This window comes from Eumetopias jubatus, unplaced genomic scaffold, assembly GCF_037043125.1.
Source record: "Eumetopias jubatus isolate StellerSeaLion01/CBP00866 unplaced genomic scaffold, mEumJub1_p1.0 scaffold_17, whole genome shotgun sequence".
Lineage (NCBI taxonomy): Eukaryota > Metazoa > Chordata > Mammalia > Carnivora > Otariidae > Eumetopias > Eumetopias jubatus.
The window spans coordinates 58767771-58780145 of NW_028274823.1; the positions used below are offsets into that span (position 1 = coordinate 58767771).

At 42.4% G+C, this 12375-nt stretch overlaps 1 protein-coding gene across 3 annotated transcripts in view; it reads right to left on the bottom strand.

Moving 5' to 3' along the window:
* Positions 1-12375, bottom strand: part of STOX1 (storkhead box 1) — a 57737-nt gene continuing 45362 nt past the window's right edge. Inside the window, exons 2-4 of one of the 3 annotated variants that reach the window (XM_088019860.1) lie at positions 9208-9360; positions 5571-7929; positions 1-213 (exon numbers count right to left, since the gene is read on the bottom strand). In XM_088019860.1, coding sequence (XP_087875986.1) covers positions 66-213; positions 5571-7929; positions 9208-9360 — 2660 coding nt within the window. In that variant the 3' untranslated portion in view covers positions 1-65. The remainder of the gene's footprint in view (positions 214-5570; positions 7930-9207; positions 9361-12375) is intronic. The other 2 variants (XM_028109697.2, XM_028109698.2) reach the window with 2 other exon arrangements.

Genomic DNA, 12375 nt, shown 5'->3' on the forward strand with positions numbered 1-12375 from the left:
TGATTAAAATAGTCTATATTAATCTGAACATTTTTACCAAAAAGTTTACAAAAGAAAAATAAGAATTAAACATTTATGACTGGAGTTAGTTGTAGTAAGGAATTGGATGTGAGTGTTTGACCATTCTTTGTGCCTTCAGAGTTCTGCAGAAAATTCTGTCTTCTTTTTAGTCCATCCAAAATGACTGAATTATTAGATGCCAGACTCTGTGTCCTAGGATATTGAAAATAACAGAATTATTACCTTCCAAAAGGGCCTGGATTTCTAATCAAAGCATTATACCTTCATTTGTTACTTCGAAGCAGTATAACATTTACTAACACTAAGGTACACTTATCATATAAGTTAACCTTTAAAAATCTAAAGTTCTCCTTACATTTTAAAGGCTGCACAACAGCACCTCAATTATTTGGCAGCTGCTTTCCAAGAAGTCCATATTTTCGGAACATCTTTCCTCAGATCCAGTATCAATTATATTCTAGTCAGAAACAAGTTCCCAGGACCCCTGGCTGGCTCAGTTGGAAGAGCCTACAACTCTTGATCTCAGGGTTGTGAGTTCAAGACCCAGTTGAGTGTAGAGATTATATACATACATACATACATACATACATAACTTTAAAACAAAAAAACAGGGGCGCCTGGATGGCTCAGTCGTTAAACGTCTGCCTTCGGCTCCGGTCATGATCCCAGCGTCCTGGGATCTAGCCCCGCATTGGGCTCCCTGCTCGGCGGGAAGCCTGCTTCTCCCTCTCCGCCTACCCCTGCTTGTGTTTCCTCTCTTGCTGTGTCTCTATCAAACAAATAAATAAATAATCTTAAAAAAAAAAACAAAAAAAACAAAAATCAATATGTTCCCTGAAAACCTCTTCTATACAACTGAAGTGTAATTTGTTTCTTTTTTGAGAAGTCATATGAAAGAGAAAAGCCAACCATAATATTTTTCACAATGACAACGTTCCTTTCCAAGGAGCTGTAGGCTAGATTAGTCCCTTATCTAACACATCTGCCTTGCTTCAGCCAAGTCACATTACTAACTGGGCATTTTGCTTTGACATTCCCCTTTTCCCACCTTGTCTCCTATCACTTGCTCATTACATTGATATGCCTCAAAAATGTGTCCTCCTGGGGCGCCTGGGTGGCTTAGTCAGTTAAGCGTCTGCTTCGGATCAGGTGATGATCCCAGGGTCCTGCGATCCAGCCCCGCATCAGGCTCTCTGCTCAGCAGGGGAGTCTGCTGCTCCCTCTCCCACTCCCTCTGTGTTCTCTCTCTCTCTCAAATAAATAAATAAAATCTTTTAAAAAAAAATGTGTCCTCCAACAAGTGTCCCCCCAAACAGCTCATCACTCTTTTTTTTTTTAAGATTTTATTTATTTATTTGACAGAGAGAGACACAGTGAGAGAAGGAACACAAGCAGGGAGAGCGGGAGAGGGAGAAGCAGGCTTCCCGCCGAGCAAGGAGCCCGATGTGGGGCTCGATCCCAGGACCCTGGGATCATGACCTGAGCCGAAGGCAGATGCTTAATGACTGAGCCACCCAGGCGCCCCCAGCTCATCACTCTTAATTCCACATCTCTTTGGCAGTTGTGAAGAGTTTCTGCTTTGTCCTTTTTTTTTTTTTTTTAAGATTTTATTTATTTAAGAGAGAAAGCGTGCGCACAAGAGAGGAGCAAGGAGCAGGGCAAGGAGCCTGATGCAGGGGTTCGATCAGGCACTCTGGAATAAGCTGAGCTGAAGGCAGACGCTTAACCTACTCAGCCACCCAGACGTCCCTGTACATTTTTTAAAAGTAAACTCTACCCCCAATGTGGGGGTCCAACTCACAACCCCGAGATCAAGAGTCATGTGTTCTACCGACTGAGCCAGCCAGGCACTCCTCTGCTTTGTGTTGAGTTCAATTTGTTTATTGTTTGTTGGTCTACTCAACTAAAGTATAAAAGCTTCCTACAGGTAGCAACAGCATCTTGTTCATCTCTTTCCCTCCAATTCTTATAACAGGGCACATAGTTGATGTGCAAATGCTATCTTCCCTCCCTTTTCTTCTACATGTCTTTAATGATTATGTCTTTCAAGAGAACCATATTATAAGCAATTTTTAAGAAATTGAATTTCTCGAGATTTTGCAAATTTAAATTCTCAGTTGCATGTCAAGGAGTAATTTCACTTATCTGCTTTGGGTTTGATTTGGGTTTTTATTTCTCCTTTTGCTAGAGAGAAAGGGAATCCATAGCTTGTTGGTTTACACAACCATTGTTTACTTTGGAGACAATATGTTTTGATTTGATACTTTAAAGAGTTGATATGAATTAAACAATTGTTTCAAGGAAAGATCTGTTCCTTAATAAAGAAGTGAAGATATGTTTTTAAAATGCAGGGCACCTGGGTGGCTCAGTTGGTTAAGCGACCGCCTTCGGCTCAGGTCATGATCCTGGAGTCCTGGGATCGAGTCCCACATCGGGCTCCCTGCTCAGCAGGGAGTCTGCTTCTCCCTCTGGCCCTCTTCCCTCTCGTGCTCTCTATCTCTCTTTCTCTCTCTCTCAAATAAATAAATAAATAATCTTTTAAAAAAATGCAGACGTTGGGGCGCCTGGGTGGCTCAGGTGGTTAGGCATCTGCCTTCAGCTTGGGTCATGATCCTGGAGTCTTGGGATTGATCCCCACATCAGTTTCCCTGCTCAGCGGGGAGCCTGCTTCTCCCTCTCCTCCCTGATCCTGTTCTGTCTCATTATCTCTGTCTCTCTCTCTCTTTGCAGACCTCCATGGGACTCCTGGGTGGCTCAGCCAGTTAAGCGGCTGCCTTCAGCTCAGGTCATGATCCTAAGGTCCTGGGATCTGGTCCACATCGGGCTCCTTGCTCAGCAGGGAGCCTGCTTCTCCCTCTGCCTGCAGCTCCCCCTGCTTGTGCTCTCTCTCTCTCTCTGTCTAACAGATAAATAAATAAAATCTTTCAAAAAAATGTAGACCTCCAGGAATTTAGCCCAAGGTATAGTCAGAAGTGTCTGCAAACATTTATATGTAAAAACAATCTACTGCAGATTGATTTATTACAGCAAAAATTGGTAATTTAAATGTCAAAGGAAGGAAAACAATAACTATGTAAATACTGGGGTCCACATAATAGAATACTCAGCAGCCATTAAAAAGAAGGAGCTGGATCTATATCCATCTATACGTATTGATTGCAAGATATCCTAACTTACGTTAGGTGAAAAAAGAAAGCCACAGCTCCATATTATTTGTTGTTAAAAAATAGTTATATTTACAAATGCACAGGAAAAAGTCTGAAAGAATATAAACCAAACTGTTGGGCGCCTAGTTGGCTCCATCAGTTAAACGTCTGCCTTTGGCTCAGGTCATGATCCCAGGGTCCTGGGATCGTGTCCCACGTTTGGGCCCCTGTTCAGTGGGGAGTCTGCTTCTCCCTCTCCCTCTCCTTCTCCCCCTGCTCGTGCTCTCTCTCTTTCTTGCAGTCTCTCTCTCAAATAAATAAATAAAATACTTAAAAACAAACAAACAAACCAAACTGTAAACAATGTTAGGTCACCTCAACAGAAAGGCAATGGCAAAGGTTGGGGGATGGAGAATTCCAATTTTGCTTTTTATTTATTTATTTTTTACAGATTAATTCATTTATTTTAGAGAGAGAGAGCATGGGAGTGTGCCAGCTGAGGGAGGGGCAGAGGGAGAGGAAAAATCTCCAGCAGACTCCACGCTGAGCGTAGAGCCCGACACAGGGCTTGATCCCCTGAGATCATGACTTGAGCCAAAATCAAAGAGTTGTAAACTCAACTGACTGAGCCACCCAGGCGCCCCCATTTTTACCTTTTACATTTTTTTAAAGATTTTTTTATTTATTTGCGCGAGAGAGAGACAGCATGCATGAGCAAGGGGAGGGGCAGAGGGAGAAGGAGAAGCAGACTCCCCGCTCAGCAGGGAGCCTGACACAGGGCTTGATACCAGGACCCTGAGACCATGATCTAACCCCAGGCTCCCCTACCTTTTACATTTCTGTATTACTTTACTTTTTCAAAACAAAGTACACAATAATTTTATATAATGAAAAACTAGTAGGGCCGCCTGGGTAGCTCAGTGGGTTAAGCATATGCCTTCAGTTCAGGTCATGATCCCAGGGTCCTGGGATGGAGCCCTGTATCAGGCTTTGCTGCTCAGTAAGGAGTCCGCTTCTCCCTCTCCCTCTGCTCCTCCCCCTGCTTGTGCTCTCTCTCACTCTCTGTCTCAAATAAATAAATAAAATCTTAAAAAAAAAAAACTAGTAAAGATATATGCCAAATTTTAAGATGAACTTTTTGAAAACTAAGAATATGAGGGGAATGTTCCTGATGTACTATTAGTTGAAAAAAAGCATCATACAAAATAGGAACTACAGTACAGGCAAAACATTCAGACAAATTATATAGATCAATATATTCAGACTGAAGTGTTATAAATATACCAAATATAAAAAGATTTTTAAAATATATCTAAATGGTAGGGTAGAGGCGCTTGGGTGGCTCAGTCAGTTAAGCATCTGCCTTCGGCTCAGGTCATGATCCCGGGGTCCTGGGATCGAGCTCCACATTGGGCTCCCTGCTCAGCGGGGAGTCTGCTTCTCCCCCTCCTTCCCACTCCTGCTCTCTCTCACTATCTCTGTCTCTCTCAAATAAATAAATATTTTTTAAAAAATAAAATAAATGGTAGGGTGATTATAGGTGTTCAGTACTGGGGCACTTGGGTAAGCTCAGTCAGTTAAGCATCTGACTCTTGATTTTGGATCAGGTCATGATCTCAGGGTCCTGGGATTGAGCCTCACGTTGGGCTTCAAGCTCAGTGGGGAGTCTGAGGATTTCTCTTCCTCTGCCCCTCCCCTGTGCTTGCTCATGCACTCTCTCTCGCTCTCAAATAAATAAATAAATCTTTTAAGACACTTTTTCAGTACTTTTCAAATATTCTATTATGACCATATTACTTTCATAATCTGAACAATGTTATTTAAACAAATTAACATGGAAAGCAATGGTGGAAAGTAGCTGTATCTCTTTCCCAATGTGTGTAGAACCAGAAATATAGGTGAAAACTTCCAACCTTCAGTTGAGGAAGTGCATCATTTATAGCAGCTCTTTCCTATTTTTAGAAATAATTCAAGATTTAGGGGCGCCTGGGTGGCTCAGTCATTAAGCATCTGCCTTCGGCTCAGGTCATGATCCCAGGGTCCTGGAATCGAGCCCCGCATCGGGCTCCCTGCTCAGTGGGGAGCCTGCTTCTCCCTCTCCCACTCCCCCTGCTTGTGTTCCCTCTCTCGCTGTCTCTCTCTGTCAAATAAATAAAATCTTTTAAAAAAAAGAAATAATTCAAAATTTAGTAGTAGTGGAGTAAATTTTGGTTCACATTAAAAATGAACCTATTATATAAGAGATTTCATTGTAATTTGATACAATTTATTCAGTTAGGCTGGCAGAATTTTATGGCTATAAGAAGTTTATTCAGGAGTCTCCCATTAGGTAATTCAATATACCCTTGATTTTAATCATTCCTGAGGAATAGTGGCTAATCAAACACATTTACATACACTTACCGTGGAGAATCTATTCCACTATCTCCTGCCATGCTCTGATTTTCTGTTCCTTCCAAACGACTGTGTTCGTGTTGGATATCCTGAGCCAACACTGGCCTACGTGAAGTATTGAAAAGTTCTAACTTTTGTGTGAACTGCTTTCTCATTCCCTGATTCTGAGCACTCTGACTCCAGCTAGCTGGTTTCTTTCCTGTGTCACCAACAGAATCTTGGAGGGTTTCAGTCTCAGAATGGGCTTTCCTTGTGCTATAGTAATCAAATATACTTCCATCTGCGGATGCTGAGGCCTGTGCACATGTAGCAACACTGGGTTCCTCTTCATAGTTACAAATGGACTGAGTCCCTGAATTGAGGCCACCACCTTCAGCAGAGAGATTAGGTGTTTGGCTTTCACCTGGGTTAATGAAAAACCCAGTGGGTTTGTAACACTCATTTCCTTCAAGCACCTGAAGCTCAGACCTGTGTATTTTGTTGTTGTACTCAGTCAGAGATATTTCTGTCACTTTCTGTTTCCCCAAATGATTCCACTTGCTTCTCCCTGCAAAGGAATACTGAATGCGGCCAGGCAACATTTGACATAAGTCATCATTCTCGGAAAAGTCCTCCTCGTCTAGATATAATGAACTACAAGCACCATCATCATCTTCCAATTCATTCTGATACAAGGCCTGGTTAGCATCAGAAAGCCCCTCGTTTTCTAGATCCACAGTCTCTGCTTCCGGGACAAATGCCTTTCTCATTGGTATTTCTTCTAAGTCTCCATCTTGTCTCTCAGGTTGTCTCAAATAGTTCGTACTAACTGGGTAATCCAGAAGACCAAGATTTTGGAACTGGTGTATTGTTTGATCAACTATTCTACAAGCAGAGGAGGCATGGCCTAAAGAGGAGGAACCTTGTGACGGCAGGACATGCCGTGTTTCTGTGGCTTCCCCTAATGTGTCAAAGGGAGAATAACTTTTCCTCAAGACTTCAGGGATTACCTCGTTTTTTCCACCATATACATCATATCTCAACATGCTTTCCTGAAAGGAACATTTACTGCCATTTTGCAAAACACCACACTGAGAGTAATTTAAGAGGGGATCTCTGAAGTCATCACTGACAGGTTTGACGGCAGAGTTATTCATATAAATGGATTCTGCCATTGGTTTATCTTTACATTGTTCAGCATGTGGCTCTTTGAGTTCACTCTCAAAGATTCTTGAGGAGTCCAAAGACCTTGACCTTGGGAAAGGCTTTCCCTTTGGTCCAGTCTGACTGGGTTTCAGATCACTGGTCTTCTGTATGTTGTGCCCTTTGGTTACTGGAATCCCTCGGGGAGAAAAACCTGCGAAAGGATTACTAATTCGCTTCTTGTAAATCAAATGGGACCCCAGCACTGATAGGTTCTCATCAAGTGGTTTCTGAACTACTGCTCCATTTGGGCTTTTAATTCTGGGGGTGTGTTGTGCAGCAGGGAGATTGGGATGTTTCTCCAGTCTAATGCTTCCCGGCTGAGGCTCGCTTCCCGGACTCCCGGCTTTGTGCCTATCCCTCTGAGAACGGCCCTGCCTTCTTCGAGGCTTTGCAGACCGGCCCCTGCGGTTCCTCATTCCCTCTTTTGAAGGATATTTATGCCTCATCGTCAGCATATCAGTGGAAGTGCCCTGGCTATTATATTGTTTCTGTTCCTCATATTTTTGCATCAAGACTGTATGTTTGATTAAGTTGTCAACGGTCAGAATGGGATTAATTCTTCTGATAATCTCATGTTCGACGTCTCGAGGAATATTGTCCAAGTTATCTTCATCTCGGACAGGCCATTCTTCTGGTGGGAACTGGGCAGAGAAACTGCTGTGCTCTGTTCTGGACTTCTCCTTCCTGGATAGACTACGCCAGAAGAGGCTGAAGCCAAACTTCTTGCTTTTTTCTCTGTCTTTTGTGTCTGGTAACGGTTTGGCGCTTTCACAGATGTGATTCTCCTCAGACACTGAAACCGCTCGATTCTGTACCAAAGATCTGGATTCCTGAAGACCCTTCTGGCCTTCTCTAGCCATTTCTGCAGCCGCCGGTGTCGCCTCTATGTCCTGAGTGCACGGGTCAGGGAAACACCGGCAAGACTGACAATGGGAAATGGGGGCAGCATTGCCTTTGGCTAGTTCCGCACAGCTGGCTACGCTCACCAGATACCTAATGCAAGTTGGCACTGGGTGACTTTCATCTGATAGGTCTCTCTTATTTTCTTGAGGGGTTGTATTTGTGATGAAGTAAGTCTGAGGGGTGACTATGAAGTATCCCTCTCCAGTGTGATAAATCTTCCTTTCTTTAATCAGAGTTCCCAGAGTGGTATAGAGGATATCTTGAGATGGAATTGCAATGCCTAAAACAAACAAGCATTTCATTACACTGATAGATTTTGAATTAAAAAAAGCATTTTGATGAGTGAAATCAGGAAGTCAGAAATGACCACACATGTGCTTGATGAGCCCAGAGCTAACTGTAACACAATAAATGTAATTACAATGCCAAAGAAGCAGTCATAATAGTCACAGTTTAATTGAATAATAGGAATACAATTTGGTCCACACAAAGACATAGGGCTAAATTAATGGTTAAGTAGAGAAAAAAATCTGAGTTCCCTCGAACACACACAGGAAGTTATACAAACCCATCATGAATTTAAATTTTCACTTCAAGACAGCATTCTTGGAAGCAAACATGGGAGTTTTTGAAAATTGCAGCTTCATTGCTTAAATCTTAATAAGAATCTAAAGAGAAAATGAAAACCAGTCTGTGCCAGGATGAGGGCAAACTACCTAATATCTATATTATGATAGTTTTTCAAAGTAGGAAGGTAACAATTTTAAAAGAAATTCCTTTTTCCAAATATCAGGGTTCAAAATTGTATTTATATTGTGAAACATGTTTGTATAACACTGGAAGAAAATACATCAATATATTAACATTTCCTGGGACGCCTGGGTGGCTCAGTCGCTTAAGTATCTGCCTTCAGCTCAGGTCATCCCGGGGTCCTGGGATCAAGCCCCATATCAGGCTCCCTGCTCAGCGGGGAGTCTGCCCCTCCCTCTCCATCTGCCTCTCCCCCAGCTCATGCTCTCTCTCAAATAAATAAATAAAATCTTAAAACAAAACAAAACAAAAAAACAAAATCAAGAGTTTGACACTTATGCAACTAGGTCACCCAGGCACCCCCCCAAAATATTTTTTTAACTTAAGCAAGGTGCAGACAATGTAAAGAATGATCCAATTTATGCTATTAAAAAAATACATATACTCAAATACAATTTATGAAAGTATACACAGGAAAAGATAAACAATATAAGCTGTCACCTCTGGGAAGTGGCAATGGAAGAATGAGATCAGGGGAGAAGATGAACTTTTCCTTTTTTTGCTTTGTACTCCTTTCTACAGTATGATTTGTTTATTGCCATAAGCATTGTTTTTGAAAAAGTTCATCTGGAAAGTAAAAGAAATGCCCTTATCAAATTTGTTGATGCAGCCCTTTTCCTAGCAAGGCTCTCATACAAGTTTCTACAATAGAAAAAAAAGTGGGTATCACCCAGTTTATCCACATCTTTAAGAGGATTTATAAATAGAAAGCAAGCAATGAACTAATAGAGAAAACTTGTCACGCTACCTGGGTAGTGTTTCATCAAATGCTCCAACAGTGATTCCTGTGTCACCACAATCTGGGCAGCATTCATATCAGATACAGCACAGCAAAGAACTTCAGCCAAAGGTATAAACTGAGATTGAGCTATTGGATTCATTTGCACTGGAAAGACATCTCCTAAATTGGAGGTTTAAAAAAAAAAAAAAAGGAAAAGTGATACATTTGTAGTAAAAACTATTCGGGATCAGTGAATCAAGAATAAAAACTGGGGGCGCCTGGGGCGCCTGGGTGGCTCAGTCATTAAGCGTCTGCCTTCGGCTCAGGTCATGATCCCAGGGTCCTGGAATTGAGCCCCTCATCGGGCCCCACATTGGGCCCCGCATCGGGCTCCCTGCTCAGCAGGGAGGCTGCTTCTCCCTCTCCCACTCCCCCTGCCTGTGTTCCCTCTCGTGCTGTCTCTCTCTCTCTCTGTCAAATAAATAAATGAAATCTTAAAACAAAAACAAAAACAAAAACAAACTGGGGGCGCCTGGGTGGCTCAATCTTTAGGTGTCTGCCTTCGGCTCAGGTCATGATCCCAGGGTCTTGGGATCAAGCCCCACATCGGGCTCCCTGCTCCGCAAGAGGCCAGCTTCTCCCTCTCCCACTCCCCCTGCTTGTGTTCCCTCTCTTGCTGTGTCTCTCTGTCAAATAAATAAATCAAATCTTAAAAAAAAAAAGAATAAAAACTGAACAGCACGTGGAATTGCTATTTTTTTCCATTGGTTTTTTCCTCGGAATCTGATAACATGACATGGACAATGATAGAAAGCATAGAAGAAAAAGGTTTACATTCAGGTCCCCTACTTTTTAAGAAGTTTGTAGAATTTGTCACTACTTTACATGCAAGAGATAGTAAGTTTCCAGATGAAAGGCACAGAGTGCTATCAGAGTTCAGGTCAGACAATGTTTATATGGTCTTTATCATATTAGCTATCTGAGGCAGGCAGGGATAGAATTCTTATTTCTTTATTTAAAATATAGAAAGTCATAGGGGTGCTGGGTGGCTCAGTCCATTAAACGGCTGCCTTTGGCTCAGGTCATGATCCCAGGGTCCTGGGATCGAGCCCCGCATCGGGCTCCCTGCTCAGCGGGGAGTCTGCTTCTCCCTCTCTCTTTACCCCTGCCCCCTGCTCGTGCTCTCTCACAAATTAAATAAATAAGTAAATAAAATCTTTAAAATATATATATATATGTAGAGAGAGAGAAAGCCATAGAAAGCTCAAATAATTGTTCCAAGGTCAGAAAGCAAGTAGAATGACCAAAATAGGTCTTCTGACTCCTAATCCAGCATTTTCATCATTCCACATTTTCCTGATTGGAATGATAGGAAGATTTGAAGAAGGAAAGGGCAGAAATGTTTTCCAAAAGCACAAAGACATGGAGCAAAACCATGGAAGGAGGAAAGCACAAGGTATGTTATCCTGGTTGGATAGAGTTTGAGTTATATCAGACCAGAGTTGAAGACAGATCAGAAATATAAGCTAGACTGTATTGTCTTTCCTCCTTGCTAACGTCTTAAATAAATGTTCTTAACCTGCTATTACTCATGTTAGAGTTTTAGATTCTGCTGAACATTACTCGATTACTTGGAAATGAAAGACAAGGACTCAGGAAAGAGATTTGGGAATCAACTAATACAGAGGAGATCTGAAGCTAAGGAGTGGCATAAATTCTTCAGTAGGAGAAGTAGAAAGAGAGCCAAGAAACACTGAACTATGGGGCTATCTACAATTAAGAAACAGTAGAAATAGGGACCCACAAAAGCAAGAAGGCCCAATAATGGGAGTAGGAGGGAGAGAACCAAAAGTATGAGAAAAAGAGGCTCCAAAATGACAGTAAAGCAACAGTGTCAAAATGCTTGAAAAGGATCAGAAAGGTTGAGGGAGGAGGAAAAAGGGCCATTGTATTCTTTTCTTTTCTTTTTTTAAGATTTTGTTTGTCAGAGAGAGAGAGAAAGCACAAGCAGGAGGGAGCGTCAGGCAGAGGGAGAAGCAGGCTCCCCACGGAGCAAGGAGCCCGATGTAGGACTCAATCCCAGGACCCTGGGATCATGACCTGAGCCAAAGGCAGACGCTTAACCGATGAGCCACCCAGGCGTCCAAGGCCATTGTATTTCTTGATTGGAAGGTGACCATTGGTGTCCTTCAAGAGAACTGTTTTTATAGAAAAGAACACAGAAACTAAATGTCAGGTTGAAGGGAAGGGCATTGGTGAGAAAAAAGGTCAATGGATCCTCCTTCTAGAGCAGGGCTTCTTAACTTTGGCACTTTTGACACTGGGGGCCAGATAAAAGGTGACCAAGCATCTCAGTAACCCAGGACTGAGGGGTTTCCTGGTACATAGGATGTTCAGTGTGATAACCAAGAAAGTCAAAGGCAAACCAAGAGGGTCTGCCTAGCCAGATAATTCTTTGTCGTGCGGGGCTGTCTTGTGCATTGCAGCATGTTTAGTAGCGCCCTTGGTCTCTGTCCACTTCTAGATGCCAGTAGCATCTCCCCCAGTTGCAGCAACCAAACAAGTTTCCAGATATTGCCACATGTCCTGGAAGAGGGGGGTAGAGGCAAAGCTGTCTCAATTATAAACCACTGTTCTATACCATTTGTTGGAAAAATCGGATTCTGAAAGAGGAGAAACAGAACATAAACCACAAGGGAGTAGGATCAAGTGAATGTGAATGTGTGCGTATGTTGTGATTTTCTTAATAGAAGAGCTCTGCACATTTGGATCCAAAAAGGAAGGGCTTCACGGAAACGACGTACATGATTCTGGGAAAAAGAAGACCAGCAAGACAGCAAGATCCCAGAAGAGGAGAATAGGAAAATATGCAAAAGGCAGAGGCAGAAGAACTGCATTAGAAATAAGATACTACTTCATCTGGACTGGAGAAAAGAATAGAGGGTGGTAGAAGACCAGAGACATACTGAAGCCTAGAAGGAAACACACATGAGCACAGCAAGGTCATTTGATCTCTGCAAAGTTAAGACAGGGAGAGAGGGGATAGGAATGGGAGGAGAAAAAAACAGGAGTGAGGAGCTAAAGAGTGGAAAGGGGGGATGGAGAGCTATTTTTGGAGTCTATTAAATTAAAAAAATGAATACAAGGATTATGAAGGAGCCCTGAGTCTCAAGACGATTGAAGTATGGTTGCTGG